Here is a 25,361-nt window from a genome sequence, read left to right as displayed (position 1 = left end):
CCCCGCGCGAACACGGTGCGGGCGACCGCGGGTGTGCGGGGCGTCCACCCACCTCATACCTAGATTGCCATGTCGACCTGACGCGCACTATAACATCATGTACAGTACGCGGCAGAAAGTAATGTAAAAACGTGTGATCAGTATTCAGTTTGGTAACTATTTAGAAACTCCCAGCGTCGCGTTGTTAGAACATCGAAACACTAAAGTCTGACTAAAATTAACCTAAATGTGATTGTTTTAAAGTTTAAATTCGTCCATACATCTACTGCCAGTACCCGTAGTATAAGATTTTACGTCTCACCAAACCAAACCAAATTCGAGTGTCGAAATACTTCCGCCATATAGTAAACTGGATCTTAATGGCCTTGTTTTAAAGCTCAAGTTTGTCTACACTTCTACAGCCAGCGTTCCAAGCGGAAACATTGCGAAATTAAAATCAGTGGCATTGAATATTTGACTTCAATTCAAGGCTCTTTAGGTCCATTTTACTTTGATGTTATTGTGTTTCGACTCTCAAATTCTAGCAACGTTTGGTGAGACGTAAAATCTTATACTACGGGTACTGTTCTCCAAGCGGTAACATCGAATTTAGTACCTACCTACAGAAAACAACTTTAAGACAATAATTTTAATCTGAATTTATAGTATTTCCATGTAGAACGATATAAGTAGATGTTCTATCAACATTGTTGGCGAGATGTTCAGACATAGGTACCTACTAATTCTTCACAGAACCCTGAGAGTAACTTTTCAAGTTAAAGTAATGAGTAAATCTGCCAATAGGTATGTGACCGTTTTTTTGTAATAATAAGGCCTCAGATTAAAAAAAGGGGAAAATTAAACAAAGAAACCCAGTCTTGAACGTAATTAAAAATTTATTTCCTGATTTGTGTCATCAATCATCATAGAAAAAAGAATATTTTACAGCCAAGTGACATTACAAAATAAATCGTCGCTAGCACAGATAACTCAAATAACACCGGCCTATTTTAACTGTTAAGCCAAGCCGCAGGGGAGGGTTATAACTTACAATCGTTTAACCCGCCTGCGGCTTGGGCTCAAAACTTTCTCTTACAAAGACAAAATATTTCATTATTTTAATTTAAATAAATATATTTGCAATAAAAACGCCTGTAGCTACGAGAAAACAACAACCATTTCAATTTAATATTGTGGCTAATTCGAACTTATTGGCCGCATTGTTGTACCAATGTGGCCAATTCTCTTGTACACTATCTCTAAATTGACAGGCCTCAATCTAATGCTATCCTTTTCCGCAGGGAGCATTATGAAAGGGATGGTAGCAATATATTCAGATGTGTCATTTTAGTTATGAGATTGTGTATCAAACTCCGCCACAATATTATAACCTCTTAAACTAAATTGACAGGTCTTAAAATAATACTAATTGTCGAAAAGGGCCTGATAATTTAGAGTTTGTGTACAGTCGAATTAGTACCAATGTTAGTCGTTATCGTTTCGATTATGGTTATTTGAGATGTCTATCCGGCAAATAAAACGGAGTCTTTTGGTTCTATACCTAAAAAGTATTTCTAAGCGCCAGGCAAGCCCGCGCGGCGGGCGAAAATGCGAGAACTAGCCATTTCAATCAATCAACCAATTCCAATGCCTATAGACCGCATTCATACCCATATCTCGCTATAAAAATGTGCCAATTAATAATATCGCAGTTTAGATAATAATCATACAGTTGGGCAGCGAAAAATCTTGCCCTAGTAAATGTATGCCGCGGACCTTGCTCATATGAAATGTTTTCTGTTCTCCCGTTTCGCAATGATAATAATCTTAGTTGTCTCAATGTTGAGTTTATCAAGGACCGGTATAGTTCCCTGCGATCAAACGTTCGTTGTCTGAGGGCGGTTACGCACTCATCCGATCCGAGTCCGTGAAAATACGTTCAAGAAGTCATAGTCCAATGACATATTATATGATATTTTTATATCCGTATTTTCCGATCGGATGAGTGCTTGATCTCTCTAACTGTATGATTGCTAAACTAGGAATTATGATACCAGTGGGTTGAAATTTTATCAGTACTTATAAGCACTTGATAATCGTACGGTAGGTAGGTATATGAAAATAATATGCGTTAATGCTGTTTACATGGCGATTGCCTAATCATTCTTGGCGAGTCAAAATCCGGCTTATTAGTCTCTACACTCATGACAGTCTTTTATTACTAGATTCTTGATATAGATAGGTCGTATTTTTATTTTAAAGGGATCATTAATAAATAAAGTGCTCATTTCATAAAGCTCATTAGATAGAACTAGTTTACAATAAAAAGAGTGTAGAGCGAATATAATCTCTTTCGACAACACAATGTGCAAGAGAAGCAGGTTAATTGATAAATTGATAATTTTAAACCTAATGACTGACGATTTTCTCGTGCGAGTCTAGTACAGCCAATAAACAAACAAAATATATAATTAATTACATTTAATTATATACAGCTATTATCGAGAAAAATTATTATTAGTCTCACACTAACTATATATAATAATTATATATTTTTAACTTATTATTTAGCTAACAGTATGAGATAAGTATATTTATAATGTATATAATGTTATATGCTAAGATTAAGAATCTAAACACTCTAATTACAGTAGTAGGTACGTACGTATCCTCAATATTGCAACTGCAGATGAAAAAATATATCTGATATAATATTTCGTACTGGCAACACCATATTTACAATCTATAATACATTAAAATTGAATCATAAATACATAGTCTAAATTTTACAACAAAAAAACATATAATTCAATGTATTTTCGTGAAAAAATATAATATTAAGTATATAAAATGTAAATATAGTTGTTGACGCAAAACTTTTTGATATATTAGATTAAATCTAACAGTTGCAATAATATTGCCTGGATAAGTATAATTTTCCAATGTGGCAATACCTTGAATTCATGCTCCAATAATACAATAAATTTTCAACAAGCGCAACAAACTTGGCACCCCAATAATATAAATAGACCGCCTTTTTGAATGAAGACAAAATAATGCCACACTTACATCGCGAGTGCTTCAACTCAAGCTAACTAATTTTAAGACCTAAGTGAATTTAAATACATTCTCATTGAATTACAATTAAACCCCTCCTTTCTACATTTTTTTTAGTGGAAACTGAAACGCCTATGTTATTAAATTAATATGCATTTTAGCTTTCGGTAATAAGGCGGTTGTATCCATAAAAAATAAATGACACAAAAATAGAATTAAACACATATTTGTGCCTATATAATGAACTTGAACATAGAAAATTTGCCTGAGATACTGAGAAAGATTTGGTTAGGATCAAATACATAAAAAAAACATTAAAAAGTTACAAAGTAATTGATGTTGGGGTTCCAAGATGCTGGGTGCTAGACCCCCACTAGGTGGTCAGACGACATCAAACAAACGCTGCCATCAAGCAAACCGCTGGATCCAAGCGGCGCAAGATCATGGCGTCCCTACAGAAGGCCTATGTCCAGCAGTGGACGTCTATGGGTTGACGGCAAGGAGTGGCCGTTGGTGACTTAGCAATAATATACACATTTTTATGTATTCGATCAATACATCTTTCCATTATCTCTTCATCTTTAATAAATAAATAATTAATTAATAAGAGAGGTTGAAGTGTAATTTAATGTGAAAAATTACTCGCCAAAACACTTCAAGAATCGAAGCTTTCGTTACCATAGATAAGTCAATAAGTAACTTTACTTTATTTTCAAATACCTTCCCAATTCACTCTCATAAAGTACAGTGCGACAAGGCTCTTTTGGCGCTTGGCGAAAATCCGTTGGCGTCAAATGTCACCTTTGTTCTTGTTTGAATAGTCTAAGCCTTTGTTCTCCAAGACCGCTCCCATTCATTCATTCCATCCATTCATTTTTATTCATTATAGGTATACGCTTGACCACAATCACACCTGATGGGAAGTGATGATGTGGCCTAAGATGGGACGCGTTTACCTAGAAGATGCCTATTCACTCTTGTTTTAATTCAAGTGCCAGAAGAGCCTTGTCGCACTGGATGTCGGGTAACTTCTATCCTTGATAGGTTCTGGCGAACCTAGAGTCGCAATTTACGCATGAAGAGAACAAGTCAACTCTTTTTTTTAAGGAAGTGTCTAAATGGCCACTAGCGGTCGTTCGATAATAAAACTTATCCAGTCCCAAACCTTTTTATTAGCTTTTAAAAGTTCCCGCTAACTATTGAGGTTAAATTTTCAATTGAAGTGTCAAGTATATTTTTGGTGGCCGGAGTACCTCCTAACTAAGTAGCCCAGAACGAAATGTCTTGTCTGTCCTACCCCTAGTCTTTGTAAAGCTCGAAGCCAGAAGTTCGCGAAAGAGGTGCTGAATGAAGCAAACCTACGAGGCCGACTGGAGCAAGTCGGCGAGCGAAGCGAAAAGGCGACCTCCTTAACAAAGAAGGGAATGAAGGGGCGACCGCGACGAAGCGAGTCTTATGGAGTAGCTCATTAATAAAACAGACAATTAAAAGCTAATAACTTACTTTTTAATAAATAACCACAAGTATACTAAATCGAATTTTATAATAACTTGCCACTTAGGATTTAAACAATGTATTTTTTTTGTATAATGCTGTTTGTGGTCTAGTAAAATTAAAATACTAGAAACTTTCTTTAAAAATTGAACCTTATCAGTTTGCATTAAGGAACACATTTTGAAAACTAGCAACTTCTCTTGTAGCCGAATAATTTTTCGAATCAGACGACTGTTTATGGCTGTCTAGACACTTTCTTTTTACTCACACTTATTAAGGCGACGTTTTATGAGCCGTGCATGCTCGTTGGGCATTAGGTAAAAAAGATCCCCGCCGCACCTCACTTTGTACCACGATCGAAAAATCACTCTCTGCGCAGCTACAAGATCAGTTTTTTACCTAACACCAACTGTATAACACGCCCACTCGACAGCACGCCACGGTTAGTTTTTATCTTTGCAAAAATCATTCGAACAATCTCGATTGTTGTGATTGGTTGAATTTAGGGTATTATTTGTTGTGATTGGCTAAGATGGTATTATTTGTGTGTGTGGCGAGTGGCGTGTCGCTAGTATGTTTCTGGCTTAAATGAGATTTCTCGAGAGCAGTCCAAAAATTCGCGGCGCTTACAAATCTACCAATCTATTAAATAGATTTAACAGCCTATTTTTATTTTATTTGTGTTAATAATTATAATTAATATAAGACCCCACGGACAAACCTACTGAAAAATCGCGTGCAGAATCCTTCTGCCATACTGTACGCGCAAAACTTAGTCCAACCTAAACACGAGGCGTATGACTGCCCATTGTATGAACAAAGCAAATCTCAGCCGGCCTTTTGTATTAAATCCTCAGTTTTATGACTAGCGCAGACCGCCATGATGCCACTTTAGATTGGACTACCTACTTGTTTTACAATCACTATAACTCATGGAGATCCACAGCCATAACTAATCTCAGAGGGCGCCACAAGAGGTCCGGCCAATGCAAGCTGTCATCTTCAGTTTCAGACTAAGGAGGTTTCTTAAGTTTACTTGACGAAATATTTTTTTAAATTACGGCGTTCCACAGATGATACTATCTCTATGGCCGGTCAGCTTATAGATTGGCAGTGTGGGTTCCCATTGAAATATTAGCATCGTGCCAAGTTATCTGCGCGGACAAAACTCCGTAGACAACCACATTCGATTTCCCAACAGATTAAAGCCCGGTTTCCACCTAAGCTGAGCGGAGAGGAGATGACGTGTTAAGTTGACCGATCAGATTTTTAAAAAGTACGTAATAATTTTTTACGTCATCTAGGAACACATCTCTCCGCTCCGCTTGATTAGGTGGAAACCGGACCTTGTCCGTGGTCTTAAAAGGAATCTCAAACGGGGCATGCAAAAACTATTCGTCTATTTCAAAATCTTCAAGAATTAATTTAAACAATTCTTGACTACCTACATAAAGAGTGTCAATTGCTTTAGGCCCAATATGGTGATTGACGTTGCAAACATACTGTTGTGTTTTTGTTAGTGTCGCCGAGCGATAGTCAACTATTGATAGTTCACCATAAACAAACTACAAATTCTTAAAAGGCCGGCAACGCATTGGTGGTTCCTCTGGTACTGCAAAGGTTCCTGCTCGTTTGCTCGCCATTTTCATTTAAAAAATAAATAAAAAATTAACAGGCAATACTTTCGATAGTAGATAGATTAGACTGTGTTGGACACAAATAGTGACTATACTATCAAATTTAGAGAACTTTGAAGCAAAGGTATTACGCAATATACTTCCTGCACCACTCCACTACCGCAGGAACCTACTCAGTTATGCGCAATGGCTGTAGTCAGATTTGCTGGCAGGTCATGAAAAATAAGATTTATTGAGCTGTTTAATTAAGGCAAACATCCTCTATGGATGATATCTATAGTCTAACTTGACTTTGCTCAGACTTAAGTTTCAGTTAAAACGAGACAGATTTATTTTAACCACAGATATGTCCAGATTTGCAACTAGCGTGGCCCCCTCAGTCCCTCTCGCTCAAGCAGATTTTCTTACTTGTGAAATGTCATTCCTTCTACACTTCACGTTGTTTGTCAAATACTCACGTACAAATACATTTTGACAAACAAAAAAAATGGCCACGGTGATAAGGACAAAGCATAATCATTTTGTCACGTTCTAACAAGAGCTTAAATGCATTTAGCTATCTCGCTCTAACAGTAAGTGTCACAAGGGCTACTTCTAACAGTCCTTATTCTGAGATTTTAACGATATAACGCTGTCTCGTTTTAACATGTCATAAGACTGAGCGAAGTTAAGTTCGCTCTATAGATCTGTCTATAACCTGCATGCTGTTGACTGTCAATAGGACTATCGATATGTTGGCAACAAGGCCCGATATCCACGTATGTGTTCAATAGGCCATTCAGACTATTATTGATATAATAAATACTCTATCCACGGAGACAAGTTAGTATAGCGCTCTTTCTGTTACGTAAGTCCATACGAATGACAAAGACAAAAAACTCAGTGGGCGTTGAACCATTTTGAGTGACCAACCAATCACAAACATAGGCTGTGTTTTCTGTACTCGTTGAGTAGGACGGAAAACCTCTATACTACTCTAAGAGTAGTACGGAAGACATAGTTCATGTTTGTGATTGGTTGGTCACTCAAAATGGTTAACGCCCACCGTACAAATGACAGAGGCAAAAAAATCAGTATTTTTAGCCTGTCATTTGTACGGGATTACGTAACAGAGAGAGCCCTATACTAACTTCTCTCCGTGGATAGAGTATATTATCATTTTTTCACTAATCTTATTAAACACATTTCCGCTTTGATGGATACCGGACCTAGCCAACTCTCAGTAGATACGTGATTTTTTTTACAAAAAGGTCAATATTTTTGTAAATAACAAAATCCACAAAGGGGCCTACAATGCACCATGCTGAGGATCTACGCAATCTCTACATAGTGTTTACGCGACGTCAATAGAACCTTTCATTGATTACGTAAGATGCTTTTTTATTATCTTCTTCTAGCTTAGAAAACTATGAACTCGAAATAATACTAACATCCCTTTCTAATTTTACGGAATACAAAATATTTTTGTCCTGACGCACAGAATATACATCCAGGTTCAACGAGCGTCAGCGAATTGATTCAGAGTGGAAAATCTCTGTTTCCATATTACACATATATTCTACCTATTTGTGACCTGACGATAAGTTATTAACAGTAGCACTCAGTGTCGCTAATCGTTAAGATTGAGTTAAAACGAGACAGATTTATGTAAGAGATATAGCTCTGTCTCGTTTTAACTAAACTTAAGTAACGATTAAGCGACTGTGAGTACGGCAGTTAGGAACGTTGTTATTTGTCAAGAATGATACGATTTTTTGACAAATAATAACGCTGCTAATTAATGGACATAATAATCTTTCTATAATATTTTATGTCACGTTATGTCAACGTTTTATTTTGTCAAAAATTGTATCCGGTCTTTTCCACAGATTACAGATAGATCTAATATTGAAACCAAACGCTAACCACCGCTCGCTACCTCAACTCGCACCGGCGGCGTACAACCTCGAATACGTACGTGTACGCACCACGTTCACATTATATTTACGTCGTTAAATTTTGTTCATAAATACAAAGCAATAAAGCTCAGTTTACTTTACTCGAAAACTACAGACCCATACTAAGCCTACAGATTTCTCTCTCTAATCATCTTTACGTAACAAATGAATGGCCCCTAATGAAATAGCTGTTTATGGTAGTGTGTTGTCGAGCCGGCGCCTCGTACGTGTGTGTGAGCGACTCGTGTATACGTGTAAGCGACTCGCGAGTGTGCGAGTTAACGCGCGCTCCCCGACTTACTATGCGAAATGAGCCACTGAAGAGTTATGTCAATGTTGTCCTTCTCTTTGCACGAGATCGAGTAACAGCAGATCTCGCGGTCTTGGATAGCTGATAGGTTCCTGAAAGAAGGTAAACATTTTTTTAACCAAAATTAACTTGAGCTGGACGTTAATCTGCTTCAGACACCTGCAATGCTCTGCGTTGGAGCGCATTTGCCTAGAAGGTACTTAAGTTATACATATGTATCTGCGACCATCACCAGAAGGGAGTTCCACACCTTAGCAGGCTTGTTGCCCAACACCAGCACTGGGAAACCCGTGAGGTGCTGCTGCTGCGTCCCGTGCCGCTCGATCTCGTCACTCGTGTCGTGTACTCACATGCGCTCGATGAGGCCGTGCTCGTCCAGAGCGTGCGGCAGGTCGCGCTTGTTGCCCAGCACCAGCACAGGGATGCCCGTGAGCTGCTGCTTGTCCAGCAGACTGTGCAGCTCGTTCCGTGAGGCCTCAATCTTGTCAGGGTCGGCTGCGTCGACCATGTATCTGGGGGCAAAAGTAAACTGATATGTTGTACATATTGTGACAGCACTCTGCGATAATGGGTAACAGATACAGCCAAATTAAAAATTAAAGATGAGTCACGGTGTACTACTGTAGAGCGCAGACAAAATGCGAGGCGGGGTCCTATCAAGTTACATGGGCATGATCACGACAGGGCGGCACTTAAGAGGGGGACTTTAACATGAAAAACTTTTGTCTCCACAACCAATGATTTACAACTAAGTCTTAAGGGAGACTTAGGCTGAGATCTATAGAGTGCACTCTGACTTTGCTCAGACTTAAGATTGAGTTAAAACATGTCAGATTTATGTGAGAGATATAGCTGTCTCGTTTTAACTCTGTCTTAAGTCTAAGCTAAGTCAGAGTGTGCCCTATAGATCTCACCCTTAGTCTAATTGGGCCGCAACCGCTGCTTATCATAAAGGTATGAGACTAAAATGTTGTGAAACTACAGTTGTTTCCTTAATTTTAATGAATTCATCTAAATATATAAAAAAGAAAAGCTGACTGACTAACTGAGTGATCTATCAACGCACAGCTCAAACTATTGAACGGATCGGGCTGAGGCACTCAGATAGATATTATGACGTAGAAATCCATTAAGAAAAGGATTTTTGAAAATTCTACCCCTAAGGGATAAAATAGGAGTTTGGAACTTGTGTTGTCCACGCGGACGAAGTCGCGAGCATAATCTAGCAAAAACAAAAAGCAAAGCTAATTGACTTTTGAAGGATTTTTCGAACAAAATGTAGGAATATGAAAGATATAAAATATTAAGACAACCAAATAAAAGTATTGAAAAAAATATAAAATTCAACTTACACAATAGCGTTGACTCCTCTACAATACCTTTCCCACATGGAACGGAATCTGGGTTGACCGCCAATGTCCCAAACCTAGGAATAATAATAAATACTGTGGATTTCGGGTATAACGACGATGAAGGGACCACTCTATTTTCGTCGTTATATCCGAAAGTCAGTTAAAAGTTAAAAGTTTACAGGCAAAAGGTAAAGAGATACAGACACGTACACATGTATACGTATAGTTAAAGGTCTCCACACTTGCTGACCATCTGTGTTTATGTAAACAAAAAATAATAAATGTTTGTGAAAGAAAGAAATCTTTGTGTCTTTGGCGGCCGACTCCGGTCGCAATATCTGCGTGGGATTTCTAGGAAAAAACCACATGAATTTTGGTACTAAAGTTTTGTATGCTTTAAATTCAAGGGACTTAGATTTAACGTCGCTATAGGTAAATGGTCACTACAACCAAGGTCGTAATAAATGAAATCCACTGTACATTGTAGCTGCCTCACTCTGATTGGCAGCATAGCTTTGCAAGTTAGGATGGTAACTAGCCACAGCTGAAGCCTCCCACCAGACCAAACCTAAGCTAATTTAGAATTAATTTTCCAATTAGACTCAGCCGAGAATCAAACCCTGTTCCAGGGAGATCATTAAATCGTCTTGTCAATAACTGTAATCCATACTATAATATTATAAAAAAGAAAGGGTGTCTGTCTGCTGGTTATCCATTTTGACGAAATTTGGTACAGGTATAGCTTGCATCCCAGGGAAGGACAAAGGCTACTTTATCACCCAGGAAATTAAAGAATTCCAACAGGATTCTTAAAGAACCTAAATCTTTGTGGACAAAGTCATAAGCATCATCTTTTTGGTACAGAGATAGCTTGCAGCCCAGAGACAGATTATAGGCTATTTTTATCCTGGAAAATCAAATCCTATAAGATTTTAAAAACTTAAATCCACATAGACAAAGTCACATGCATCATCTAGTGAAATATAAAACAAAAACTTACTTTAATGGTGACATTGCCTTTGGTAATTTTGCGCATATTAAATCCAACAGTGGGGATCATGTCTTCACTAAATTGGCCAGACTGAAACATAAACAAAACAAATGATCGTTGTTTTTAAGTCTATCCTGTATTTTTTATTCTTTGTCATAGTATTAAGCAATATAAGTCCCTCAAATTGCTATTACGCTGGAACCATGTCTCATTAACATCGTTGACGTCAGCAGAAATAAAAATATACCATCAGCTCGAAACTTCGGTCTAGTGCTGACGTCACTTAAATGGCGGCCACGCGCATTAGCAATTTGCGGGACTAATAAAGATGTTTATACAAAATATCAAATATAAAACAAAAAAATATATAAACCAGCCACAATAATAATATTGTGGCATAGTACCGTAAAAAAGAAATCCTCTTGTTATAATAACAGGAAAGTAAAAAGTATACATCGATGAAAAATACCAACTCTAATGAATAAAGAATCATACAAACCTTAATACAATAATAAAAGTAAAATTAGAACAAATAAAAATTAAAACTCAATTTTGATAATTACATAATATTATATTTTCTGTTTATAAGCATAAAAGGGCTTGTTTCACTACTTCCAGATAGACTTTATCTAACGAATAAAATTGATGTTCTGACAGTGTTTGTATTGGAAATCTGTCAAAATAAGAAATTTATCTGTTAGATAAAGTTTATCTGGCAGAACACAAAACTGCAGTCCAAAGAGCCACAGAGAAGCAATAACAACAAAGTTTATCTGCCGGTTATGAAACAGGTCCTTAATAATTTATATCAATAATTATGATAGTATTAAATTTGAAGTTCATAATATTATATTATCAGCTTTTTATCACTAAAATATTTTGTGTTTAAATGAATATATACTCAAACTGGAGTATTACTAGTGAACCTCTTTGATAACAGCAAACAAACATAATATAGGTACATATGCATTTCAATTCCCAAATAATGGCTTTTATGTGTGTCAACTGGAAACAGCCCCCCGATTGTGTAAGAAAAACGTATTCATCGTTATCGTAATCGTCAACAAATTCTGCCCTTTGATTGGCTGTGAAAAAATGTAAGCAGAGAATCAACCAATCAAATCTCCCATTTTATTTCGCTATTATTGTAGCTACCTTATAAGTTTTTATTTTGTTACCTGTCCTTTTTTGGCACACCGCAATAAATGATATACATACATCCAAGACACAGTTTTTACTAGTTCGGAAAACAGGTGTACAGTAATGTTTTTGTAATTATAACTGATCTATGTCAATAATGTCTTGTTCTGTTATGTTGTATTTATTTTTGTGCCAAATAAAAAATAAATGTTAAAATGTTATATAAAGAGATTTATATTACAGTCATGCAGTCATTATCAGTGTACAAAAGAAACAGTAACTACTAGTGTGTACATTTAACAAACTAAATTTCAAATTCAATAAAAGAGACTAAATATTTACTTAAACCTATTTTTAATCAATAAAATATACAAAAATATACTTTCCTTAAGAGAAAATTTTGTACATAATATTATATTACTAGTCGTGAGACCAAATACATCCCGCTAGGATCTAACTAATAACAACATACAAACAAAAGACTTTGTAGCGTTAGATAAACTGAGTCATGAACAAAAAGTGTATCATAATTTTTCTAATGAAAATTTAATGTGCTTTAAAATGGTAATAGTAAGAAGTTGTGGAGAAAATTACAAGAAATTTAAATGCTAATTATAGAGAATAGTGAACAATACTGTTAAATTCTGGTAACTGATTGTTTTCAGTAACTTACAGCTATGACGTTAACGAAAGTTGTTTTCCCCGAATACTGTAGTCCAACAAGTGTTAACTCCATTTCTTCCTTCCAGAATAAGCTTTTGATCCAATCTAGGATACGATTAATCAAAGCTAACATTTTTATTCCGTTTATAAATATATTTTGTTTCAGATGAAAGTCAAATTAAATACGCCTTTCGGAAAAATCGCTGCCCGCTGGTGCTTACAATATGACAGTCACAGGCTGTGTTCAGAAATCTCTGTAGAAAGTAAAAACATTTTTTTTAAATTCCTATAATAGAATCATAATTTAATTTAAATTAAAATAATTTAATTTTGCTAAAGTAATAAGTAATATGAAATAAATAATTAACTACATCATATCGCATAAAGTTGAAATATTCAATCAATTTTCAATAATTTTTTCAATTAAAAACAATAATGGCATTTTGTTGTTTCTAAACGCAGTCAAAGCAAAGACTACAGAATTGAATTAGGGTCGCAGACTATAAATGACTGTCATAAATTTTAGTGTTGCCAGTACAAAAAAAGCTACCAATATTCGGGGAAAATGGCCAACAATGTAACTATTTTTAAGACCACTCAAGTGACTCAGTAGTCAGTAGCTCAGAATAAATACATGTAGAAGTAGCCCTATTGTGACACTTACTGTTAGAGCGAGATACCTAAATGCACTTAAGCTCTTATTAGAACATGAAGAAATGATCATTTCTTATCCAGGTTATCAGCGTGGCTACTTTTTTGATTGTCAAGATAAACTTTGTACGTGAGATCTTGACTAACAACTTGAAGTGAGTTTATGTTGACTCAAGTATTTTAAAGAATTAATTGGTTATTGAATAAAAAAATTCTTTTTGAAGTTATTGTGCAATGGTGGATTGCAGTATACTAGGCTACAATAGCCGAAGTGAAATTAAAATAGAAGGAATAACATTTTACAAGCACCTCTGCTTGAGCGTGAGGGACTATAAAAAAATCAGACATAAGTATATTTTACCATTTCAACTAACAAAGTAATTTTAATTTACTTGCAATCAAAATAAAACTAGACTTCATAACCGAAATATAGGGGTAAAATATAAGAACTAGGGCTAGCAACATTGATAAGTCACAATAATGACAGCTGACAGCGCTATCAATGACACAGGTGGGGCGCGAAATTTAATCTGAAGAAAGCATTGGAAGAAAGACAATAAACAAGAAAAGAAGAATTTGAACTAAGTTGAATTTAGATTAGAGACTCAAAAGTTTGAAAAACTTTGTATCTAAATCACAGAATAAAATAAAAGTAAAAGTAGGTATGTACCTACTTGGTTGGGATAAGCCATAGAGATCATGGGATAAGCTAATTCATAGCTTCACGAGTGCCGTCATCGGCCGTCCGTCGGTTTTGCGAGAGACTTGGCCGGCCCACTGCCACTTCGGCTTGCTAATCCTTTGAGCTATGTCGGTCGCTTTTGTTCTTCTGCGAATTTCCTCGTTCCACTTTTTTTTAAATAATATTAGCCATGTTAATCATGCCTAAAGTCATATTGCCCTTTCCCCTCCAACTAAGCGTAAAGTTTGCAAGTTTGAACCGGCGACCTTTTGGATTTCAGTCCACTCCTTAACCGTTGAGCTATTGCTATTGAGGCTATTGAGGACTCTGATTTTTTGATGCAAATATGTACGTGTGTGTTATATTTCGGAGAGTGTGTTCAGGAACTTTTCGATCTTGTCCCCCTTCACTATTTTACCATCGAACAGCAAAACGTCGGGCGAGTCCATCCTTATGTCGTCGACATTCCATCTACACGCACGAAACGTTTTGCGTCACCATTCCTCAAACGCATGGCTTGGTTTGGATTGGAATACTCTTCCACGATCTGTGTTTCCTACCAATTACAACCCGGGTAACTTTAAAACAAGAGTGATTAGCCATCTTCTAGGTAGGCTTAGAAGGGCTAAGCCTCATCATCACTTTCTATCAGGTGTGATTGTGGTCAAGCGTTTGCCTATAATGAATTTAAAACAAGTGCGTGGCGCGCCACGCGCAGTGTAGGGTTCCGTAGTCACAATTGACCTCGAAAAACAGATATATAACTCCTTAACCTGTGAACCCTACTTAGCCATGATAGTTTTCCTTTAAAATTGATTATATTTACTACTTCTGTGAATTTTTTCACGTTCCTATATACTACCATTTGGCTAATGGGGGGGGGGGGGGGACACTTGACGTACTCTAATAAAAATTAGCACTTTAAAACATCATATTTTACAAACGGATCTAGAAATCGAAAAATGTCGATGTTCCCACACCCACAGTATTTTTAAAAGACCTATTCAACGATACCACACACTATGGGGTAGATGAGAAAAAAAAATCATCCCCACTTTACATGTAGGGGAGCTACCCTAAAAAAAATATTAATTATCACAATTTTATTTCACCACTTTGTCGGTTATACCCATGACAAATAACAGATTTCTAGCACTAATAGTCTGAGATTAACCGAGGACGGACGGACGGACAGACAGACGGACGGACATGGCGAAACTATAAGGGTTCCTTGTTTATTAAGGAACCCTAAAAATGTACTTTAATTATCTCTGCCGAGAATCGAACCCATGGATCGCCCATTTAATAAGACCATAGTCGTCACTCGTCAAGATACATTGTATGTAAAGTTATTTCGGCTCGGAATGGGGTGATGTTGACAAAACGCAGCCAGCACATGGTAAGCAATGTGCATTTCTAGGGTTATAACTACACAAACAAAATAATACCTTTTAGGTAGGTATACTATAGTAAGTATATATCTACGGCTATACTCACAGATCCAGTCGACGTTAGCCCGACTAGTTTCGAACCCTTCCGGGGTCCTTTATCAAGGGTGTCAGTTCGCGTACGTTTATGTGGCTAGAATTCAGTATTATAGAGAATAATTTTAAAAAATCATGATTTTTTTATTTCCTAATCCTAATAATCCTAATAAATTATAAATGTGAAAGTGTGGATGTTTGGATGTTTGGACGTTTGTTACTCAATCACGCAAAAACGGCTGAACAGATTTGAGTGAAATTTGAAATGGAGATAGATTATACCCTGGATTAACACATAGGCTACTTTTTATCCCGGAAAATCAAAGAGTTCCCGCGGGATTTTGAAAAATGTAAATCCACGCGGATGAAGTCGCGGGCATCAGCTAGTTTTTACTATAAACGTCACGCTGTACGGAAGGTGAATAATGACGTCACAATCCGTAAACGACAATATTTTCAAATTTAACGGTGAAGGAAAACATCGAGAGGAGATCTGCATCCTGCATGCCTGAGGGTTCTCAATTTTGTTCTCAAATATCGCACCCCTAGATGAAAAGGTCACTAAGTCAAAAAGTGCGTGTTTTGAGTTAGTGGCATTTTCAAACTCCTGACTTGAATACCTACACGGCGATATAACTCACGTAACTATACCTTCAACCGTCATCGAATAATGGTCCAAAACGTAGGTTTACTTGAATGACCCTCCCCTCAACGGCGCGAACATACTCCGTCATTTTGAGTAGTCTTAAGGTCGACGAAGGTGGATGACGTTTGAATAGTGGCTCATTTTGAGTTGCAGGAGTTTACGTGAAATTTACTAATGTAAGTCATCATTAAATTCGTTTTTATTTAGAGTTAATTGTGTTTTACTGATATTTTATTGCGATATTTTTTTTGATATTTCAAGTTACTGATATTTACATGACAGTAAAATCAAATTCCGACTTACGGTAGTTTTATTGAAGGAAAGTTTAACGTCCTTTATCTTGGCCTGTTTAGTCAAAAACGTACTTTTCATAGATAAAAGGTTATTATTATGACATTTAGAATTAGTTTTTTTATTCGCTATAAAGATTCGAAAAGCAGGACTTGATATTTTTGGATTTTTTGAGTTGGTTGACTTTACATGATTGTTCATTTTTAGGACAAAAAAGTGCAGGAAAACTCATGATAAACACAAAAACAGGAACTTGACCAGCTAGCAGCATTGGATGATAGAAGAACCCTTCCATCCCATGGTATAGAAGTGCTGAACAGGGTAAAGGAGACTGAGTTGTTAGTTCCATTGGATGTTCCAAGAACGCTTCCGTGCCCTGGTATGGAAATGCTAAATAGAGTAATGCACCTGAGTTGCCAGTAGCATTGGATGTTTCAAGAAGTATTTCATCCCCCCATAATATGGAAATGCTCAATAGAGCGTATGAGTCCGAGTCGCCAGCTGAAGAAGGGCTAGTTTCATCACCGAGCATTTCAGAATCTTCTTTAAATCTTGAGCAGCCTAAAAACGCTGACGGACGACGAAAAGTTGAAACATCAGTATGTAGTCTCACCAGTTTATTTCGACGATTCTGACGCAGACCCGTACAACGAAAACCCTATTCCCAAAAGAAAAAGTATCTCTCCTTTGTGTAAGTCCCCTACTTCACCAACAACGTCAAGAACTCGCTCCCTTTTATCTTCGTCCAGCACAAACCCCATTCTAAAAAAATTATCTCCTTTGCGTAAATCGCTACTTCACTAATAATATCACGAACTCGCTCCCTTTCATCTTCGTCTAGCAGTTCAAGTTCGAGTAGTGGCTCCAGCAGCAGCTCAACCTCAAGCTGTAATAGCTCAAATGATGAAAGAACGCTACTGGCTCTTATTGCGAAATTCAGAATCTAGGCCAAAATAAGGCCAAAATATTGCTTCAAGACCCAATGAAAATAACACTACCCACCCTGATCATGAGGATCACAATCTGGTTCCAAGTGTAGAAACTCTAGCAAAAGAACAGATTGTCCAGAGTAAGAAGAAACTAAGGAAACTGGAGACATGTACGGTTAATATAACCAAAACTCCGAGCAATTCAGGAAAGCTGTACAACTTCAAAGTCACGGGATCAACTAAAAAAAGAAATCCATGCTCGTAAATTGCAACCTCCTTGCGGAGAAAAATGTCGTTTTAAACCAAGTTTGACTCAATAACCCGTCAATTTGTTTTTATAAAACTAAGCAAATACCAGTTTTATGTTACGGAGAAACCATCCTAATACAAATAATTAATGATTCAGTTTAATTTTATTTTCTGCTACACTCCCAAACACCTATTTCACCCCTTCAAGGGTTGAATTTTCCAAAATCCTTTCTTAGCAAATGTCTACATCATAATAGCTATCTGCATGCCAAATTTCAGCCCGATCCGTCTAGTAGTTTGAGCTGAGCGTTAATAGATCAGTCAATCAGTCAGTTAGTCAGCTTTTATCACTCATTTAGTAAATAAATAACAGTTTTGTTTTTCTTTACATTTGTTACTGCTATATTTCAACCATTTTTATTCTAGTAAAATTAAAACTTATCGCCCGTTCATGGCGTAACTCAAAACTCTCCAACAAAAAGTTATCACAATTTTGAGGTGAAAAGTAATGTAACTCATTTTCATTTCAGATAAAGTAAGCTAATTCTACTTACTGCACAAAAAACTTGCTCACTACCGCTGCAAAACTAGAGTAACTAAAAAATCTCGATTATTTCGGGGTTTTAACAGATAACATACAAATAAGTTAGTTGAATAAGCTTTAGGAAATATTGCTTTTACGAATGTATTATTAGATTTTCCGTATCTTTCATAGATATCCTAAAATCAGTTTTTCGTCGTTTCTGAACATTTTGGTTTTTTGACTTAGTGACCTTTTCATCTAGGGGTGCGATATGTCTGCCAATCCATTCGTATTTGGCGTGCGTAGCGGACTGTCTCCTGTGGCCTAAACCCTTCTCATTCTGAGAAAAGTGCTGTGCTGTGTGTGCTAAGCTCAGTAGTGGGCCGGTGATGAGTCGATCATGATGACAGTCATGAAAAGTGTGTCTGTCCTTTTCACGGCCCATCCGTTCAACTGATTTTAATGGTAGGTACCTAGATATATAGCTTGCATCCTGAAGACGGACATGAGCTACTTTTTATCCTGGGAAATCAAGGAATTTTAAAAACCTAATCCACGCGGACAAAGTCGCTGGCTTCATCCAGTAATAATACTCCTATAATCTTGACAGTTTAAATGGTTTAAATTTTTTTAAGGATAATATGTAGGGTGACCACGAAAATAATCCCAAAATTTAGGATAATTAGGACACAGGATTTTAAAGCTCTTAAGTCAAAAAATAATAATTATTTTTCTCAAAGCTACAGCTCAGGCAATGGCTTAAAAAACTGGTCAAGAGCGAGTTGAACTCGCACATGATGGGTTTCGTACCATCGTACAAAATTTAACACAGCACTTTTTAATTTATTTTAATTTGCATGGCGGCCAATTTGGAATATTTATTATATTGTTGTTGTAGCGGCAATAGAACTACACACTGTGAAAACTTCAACTCTCTACTTATTACGTGAGATAATACAGCCCGTTGAAAGACAGACACACGAATGGACAGCGGATACTAAGTAATAGGGTCCCGTTGGCACCCATCAGTTGCGGAACCCTAAAAGTGTGTCATCAACATCCGACAGCCCTGAAGGCTGAAGGCGTGCAGCAGCACATTCCTATACCCGTGCCATATTTTGACGGCGGCGCAATCACATGACTAGCCGGCCGGCTGTCCCCGTGCGCTCTCAGAAACATCGCGAGCGTCTCACAACGCTGACGTTTCTTTGCTACGCGCATAAACAACAAACAAACATTAAAACAAAAACAACTAACAATCATACAAAAACAATTTCGTGAATTATAAATCGTATGGGGCTCACCTAACAGTGTTTGTGTAATAGTGTTGTGCCCATACGGGAATGATGTGACAGTATAACGAATTATAATTCGTTGGTGAGAGTGTATTGGTGACAAAGTGTTGAATCGATTCTTTTTTGCACTTGTAGTTCAATTTCAATATTATGGAAACACGTAACTATTGGGAGGAGAACGGACATCCCGTTAAATATGATAAGTGAGTATCAACCCATTAACACAGCTGTTGTTTATTTTGTTAGGGTATTTAGATAAACTGGGTCGTAATAAAAGTGATAGACATCTCGAAGTACCTACATCTTACAAGGAAAATTTTCAATGTTGATGTTTTTATGAATGAGATTGAAGCTATACCTACTCGTACCGTACCACGTGAGTTTTATTAAGAAACGACTTCGTAACGCTACGCCGTCAATGGAATATTTTGAGGAGATGTTCGTAAACAGCTGATATTTATCGTCGAAATGCGCACGTATTTGAATCTATATATTATATGTACTTACTTTACGATATACTTAATAATATAATAGTTAAAGTCCGATACCACGTTGGCAAGGTCTTGAAAGTCAATATTGTAAATATATAAAATACTTATCAATTATTTTTGCAGGACCAACTAGAAAATTACTGAATTTTGTAACGGAATGTCCAAAAAGATGATGATAAGTTGCTTTTTTTCTATTTCGGAAGTCTTCATTCATTTTGATTTTAAGGTTTTACCCAAAGCTAGATATCCACTACAGTTGAATGATGTACCTATATCTATCTCCAGTCCTCACAAAGATATTCGACGTCCAATTTTGATAGGTATTATAGGTACCTAGATAAAGCATAGTGATAAATGAGTAAATGATTAAGACGTACCTACCTACCTATGTTCAGCGTTGAAACACACGAGACAGATATTCGCACCATTGAATTAAAGAGGTCAAGGTCGTACAAGGCTTTTGAAGGAAATGGAATAGGTATGACCGGAATTAAAATCTTGAGATTTATTAAAATAAGTATGACGTCAACTTTCTTGTCTTATTTTTCTTGTGAATGTCTTAATTTTTCGTAGTTTTATTAGAATTTAATACCAAAGCTTCAAAAAAAGCGACACGAATATCTGAATCGCTTAGATGCTACATAGAAAATTTCTCTTCAAATACCTAGGTAGGACACGTATTACCTACATTAAGAAAAAAACGTTAGGTTGGTTATTACAAAGTCTTGATTAGTAAATTAATTATAATTTATGCAGTGACATCACCAATAATATCGATTATCCAAATTGACTAACGCAGCAGTATTCGCCGCGAATCGTGCGATCGGTAGCGAAAGCAAGCGGCGCGCGGCGGCGTAACTAAAATAGCTAAACACGTGACTTGAGGCCGCCAGCTCCACGAGCCGCGTACCGGCCTCCACACGCCGCGTGAAACGTGACCGCGCGCACACCACCACGCGATGCGAGCGTCGGAGCGCGCGCACACGAAAGAAGCGCATCACGTTTTGAGTATCGCCTGATTACAGAGCAACGCGAGGTGGAGTAGACTGGGTTTTAGTGCTCTTTTCCGATATGCTATAATATATTAGGTTATACATATTATATGAAAGAAACAACTGTCCGATTGACATTTTATCAAATACTCAGCTCAAACTGAAATTCCGCATGTAGCTTTTCTTTATAACATAGTTCTCCACTAAGTAAAGATTAAATAAAAAACCTAAATCCTTAAAAATAAAATCGCATGAAGAATCTAGTATGATATTATGTAACTGAACGACAGATTGCTTATTGTATAACTATCTAATCTTAGTCTGCTGCCACCAATATTTGAATGAATAAATAAATATAAATATAGGTTGCCGGTGGCTTGCCAACTATATTATACGCTTATGAAATGTCAGACACTGACTATTTTGACGCCGGCTATGATAAAAATCAGGAGCTGTTCAGCCAGCCAACGTACAGACAATAGACATAAGAAAAAGTCAACTGCCATGCTAAGTTGTTTAAGACGTGATGAGTCTAAGATGCTAATACAAAATGTTCTGGCGTTCAATGCTAGGGAAAATTGCGACTCCACAAAATAATAAAAAAATCCGTCTCTATAAACTTTGCAGCACGGAATAATTAGCAGCGCGAACGTATCAATACCATAATACACTGCACAAGTGGGCTCGCACTCTAGCTGTCAGAATCGTTACGTATGGCAACTCCTCCTCGTGCAAGTAGCCGCACGTTTTTACCTCTTTTATCCAGATAAGTTTTTGTTAATATCTATTTTATTTTGAATGATCTAAGAATAGATCTTTCTTTATTCGCAAGAAGTATACCTACTAACTAAAAATAAACCTAAACTGGAATTAATAGAATTGCAACATTGTAAATAGCCGTGTAGGAAAATTTTGGTCTAAAACTGTGATTGCAGTATGGAATTTTTGCGTAATTGTTTGTGTCGTTATTCAGTAAATTATGCAGGCAGCAGATAGGCTAATATTGTGAAATGATATTTCAATTACTTGTAAAACTAAATGCCGTAGGAAATTTTTCTATGATCATTACTTTTTTTAATTAGATAAGTAGGTACCTACCAACTTCGGTAAAATTGCATGACGTAGGAACTAGTACTTAATAATAATAATAGCTCATGATCATGGGTCATGAGTCATGAGTTATTTACCTATACACGTGTAAAAACATTAACTAGGGCTACCAACCATTCAAAGTTTTTTGGGACTTTCCGAAATTTGTAAAAAAAATTGGTGACCCGACCCGGTAATCTAAACGACCAGGAACTTATGACTAAGTATAGGTTTTTTTTACGATGTATTAAATATATGTACCTACTCATGTAGGGACTCACTAAGAAGGGATTATTGGAATTTCTACCCCTAAGGGGTATAGGGTAAGTTATCTATGAAAAGTAAACTAAAAGTCCATCATTTCGAAGTCATATCCAAAACGTCATATCAAATTATCGATCGATTGAAATTGAAAGATATTTGGCTAGTTATTATAATATATTTGCATAGAGCGAGACCAATTAATCTATGTATATTTGATGATTTGAAGTACCTACTAACGTGTTTCAGGTTTTGTGGGAATTCCTCCCCCTTACTCATTTTTAAAAACTCTCTTGGAAAGAAGCCGGGGTGAGTCAGTTAGTCAGTATAGATAATAATATGACCTAGTTAAATACCAACCTAACTAGTTATCGCCGTAAAATCGCTAAAGTTTTGCATTTCTTTACCTGTTTAATCCCGGATGTCAAACTCGGAAATCCCTGTTGTTTTTTTTTGCACTTGAAAAACAAAAAACAAAAAAAACTTGCACAAAATTGTTGATTGACGTAGGAATTATGTCAATATCATAGAAGTAATAGTACGAAATTGTAAGAGTGTAAAAGAGATAGTCTATACCTACCGATATGCTTTCAAGCGTGGAGGAAAACGTGACTACTGTACAGTTATTTATGATTCAACGGATTCATTCTAGTTATCGATCGTACTTACGTAAGGAGTAGGTACCTATAAAATTGATTTCTAGGGGAAATATGAGTATGTTGCTTTAGTTTCAATAATTGTTTATACAACCTAAAAAAATAGTTAACAGCATGTATAAGTACATAAATGCTTGATAATATTTTTTTTGTTAACTAAGTGAATAGACATGTGCTTAACTGCTATTGAACCGAAAGAAAATTTTAAGTTAGATAGATTGATCAAAATATCTTACCTACTTCTAATTTTGAAATTATTTAGAAATATTTACTTGAATATTCATGTAAATATTAGTTAATCATACCTACGTATAAAAAAAATATTTGTAGGGCTTGCATAGTTTTAGATTTTATTGGGATATTCTCAATTACACTTTTGTCGTCACAAATGATTCAGTGTTTGAACCGCCAAAACGTACCATAGATCTCGCTCGGCAAACTTTCGCATTATATAATATGTGTTTAAAATACTTACTGAGCTTACGAGTGTACTAACTACCAATACCAGCATACGCGGGTATCAGCTACTTGATCCGCGTGAATTTGATTTTGTAATCCCGTAGGAACTCTTAGATTTTCCGGGACAAAATTGTCTAGGATCTAAGTTATTTGTGTGCTAAATTTAATCAAGATCAGTTCAGTGGCCATGAAAATATTATAAATATTGATAATGCATGAAATAGCCTAATCAACCAATTATTATGTCAGGAAGCACATATTTTAATCGACTTTTTTGAATCTACTTTCAATGTGCTTTTCACAAAGTTCACCCTATGAATTTTTTGATTTTTCCCACAGAATTCTGTGACATGACAAAATATTATGGAAATTGTATGAAGCCGATCGCACTCACAAAAAACCGGCCAAGTGCGAGTCAGGCTCGCGCAATGAGGGTTCTCTACTGCAGTCGTATTTTTTCGACATTTTGCAGGATAATTCAAAAAGTATGATACATAAAAATAAATAAAAATCTGTTTGTACAGTTGAAGACCTTTCATAATATGATACCCCACTTGATATAGTTATCTTACTTAGAAAATTGAAAATACTAATTATTAGTTCATGACCACAATTTTTTTTTGTGCGGTGTAATCACGAATTCACGGTTTTCAGATTTTTCTTCAAATATGAGATCTACCTACCTGCCAAATTTCATGATTCTAGGTCAATGGGAAGTACCCTGTAGGTTTCTTGACAGATAGACAGACAGACAGACAGACAGACAGACAGACAGACACAACAAAGTGATCCTATAAGGGTTCCGTTTTTCCTTTTGAGGTACGGAACCCTAAAAAACCCGTGCGAGCCGAAATTGTGTGGTAATAATCGCTTGGTGAAATTTCGCAGTGTGGGCTTATCATTATAGAACACGCGATCCACGTGTCTTGACTGTGCATCGAAAAAAATATCACGTGTTTGTACTTTGTACTTATTAATAACGAGACATTTTTGCAGTATTATCTCAATAAGTCAAGTACCTAGTCATATGACCGCGCCGAAATTTCAGAACTCGAAAGATTATAGTGTAAAAGCTTCTTTAAAGAATAGGAAACAAGATTGATGGATTACAAATAATATAAGAATATAGGAGAACGTGTAAATGCCGTACATAATATATTATTAAGTGCAGAGAAGGAAACACTAAAGGAAATAATCATGAACTACCGCAGACATCTGACGTAAGTGGAAAACATATAGTTATCCGCTAGTTTTCCGGCCTACTACTCGTACATTGCAGAGCTAGTGGTAGTTAGTACAGCAAAGAATATTTCATAAAATTGAACACTAAGTAGATGTAATAAGTTTTGAAATCGAGTAAGATCTTGGTGCCAAGGCTTGCGATCAATGCTAAATGTGACTGTCTTCAGATTTATTGACCTTAAACATTTCTAGGTACAACAAACAAATATCTATTTGTATACAGCAAAGAGCTTTGTACACACAATGACCTAACACGCTGGAATTTTATATTCGGCAAACGTGTACAAAATAATATTCAATCAAGGATTATACTGCACAAGCGATATTTTTAATATAATATCTTATTTTATATTAGGTTATTCCCAATTAGGTATCCCAGTATTTAATGACGCTATTCTGTAATAGTATTACATAGTAGTTAAGAGCCATAACATACTATATTGTTATTGTTTATGATGTGGAATGATCTTGGCTGTTAGGCTAGGTCATGCACGGTACTGCGCAATTTCGCTGTGACCGTATTAATAGAGCTAGTGATAAGAAATAATACCTATTGAACGCTATTTATACTGTTGAAGGTTGTTTAAAACGCACCAATCAAAATATTATTGGTTTTAAACGCAACTTTTAGCGCCCTAAGTAGGTATATTTTTATTTTTAACGAACGATAAAACTGTTTAAATACGAATCTTAAATTAATATTAGACAGCTTAGTATTACTAGTGGTATTAATTTAAATAAATAGGTATTCAAAACCATTTTTAAGTAATTTTATAAACACTTTGTAATTTTGTAATTAATAATAATTAGTGTTATTATTACGTAAATAAAATTAATTTATGAATGATAAAGAAATTCTCT

At 36.2% G+C, this 25,361-nt stretch overlaps 2 protein-coding genes across 3 annotated transcripts in view; one reads left to right on the top strand and one right to left on the bottom strand.

Moving 5' to 3' along the window:
- Window positions 1-850: 850 nt before the first annotated feature.
- Arl8 (ADP-ribosylation factor-like protein 8) overlaps window positions 851-25,361 on the bottom strand; it is a 153,372-nt gene continuing 128,861 nt past the window's right edge. The window contains exons 2-6 of the mRNA XM_034968765.2: window positions 12,571-12,776; window positions 10,767-10,847; window positions 9,767-9,840; window positions 8,765-8,926; window positions 851-8,506 (exon numbers count right to left, since the gene is read on the bottom strand). Of these exons, the coding sequence (XP_034824656.1) occupies window positions 8,383-8,506; window positions 8,765-8,926; window positions 9,767-9,840; window positions 10,767-10,847; window positions 12,571-12,693 (564 nt within the window). The 5' untranslated portion in view covers window positions 12,694-12,776 and the 3' untranslated portion in view covers window positions 851-8,382. The remainder of the gene's footprint in view (window positions 8,507-8,764; window positions 8,927-9,766; window positions 9,841-10,766; window positions 10,848-12,570; window positions 12,777-25,361) is intronic.
- The window catches only part of cwo (transcription factor cwo), a 37,361-nt gene continuing 31,167 nt past the window's right edge, over window positions 19,168-25,361 (top strand). For both annotated transcript variants that reach the window (XM_034968763.2, XM_034968762.2), the window contains exon 1: window positions 19,168-19,513. In XM_034968763.2, coding sequence (XP_034824654.1) covers window positions 19,461-19,513 — 53 coding nt within the window. In that variant the 5' untranslated portion in view covers window positions 19,168-19,460. The remainder of the gene's footprint in view (window positions 19,514-25,361) is intronic.

Source organism: Maniola hyperantus, chromosome 5 (genome assembly GCF_902806685.2).
Source record: "Maniola hyperantus chromosome 5, iAphHyp1.2, whole genome shotgun sequence".
Lineage (NCBI taxonomy): Eukaryota > Metazoa > Arthropoda > Insecta > Lepidoptera > Nymphalidae > Maniola > Maniola hyperantus.
Note: the sequence above shows the minus strand (reverse complement) of the source record. Positions and strands in the feature narration are given on the sequence as shown.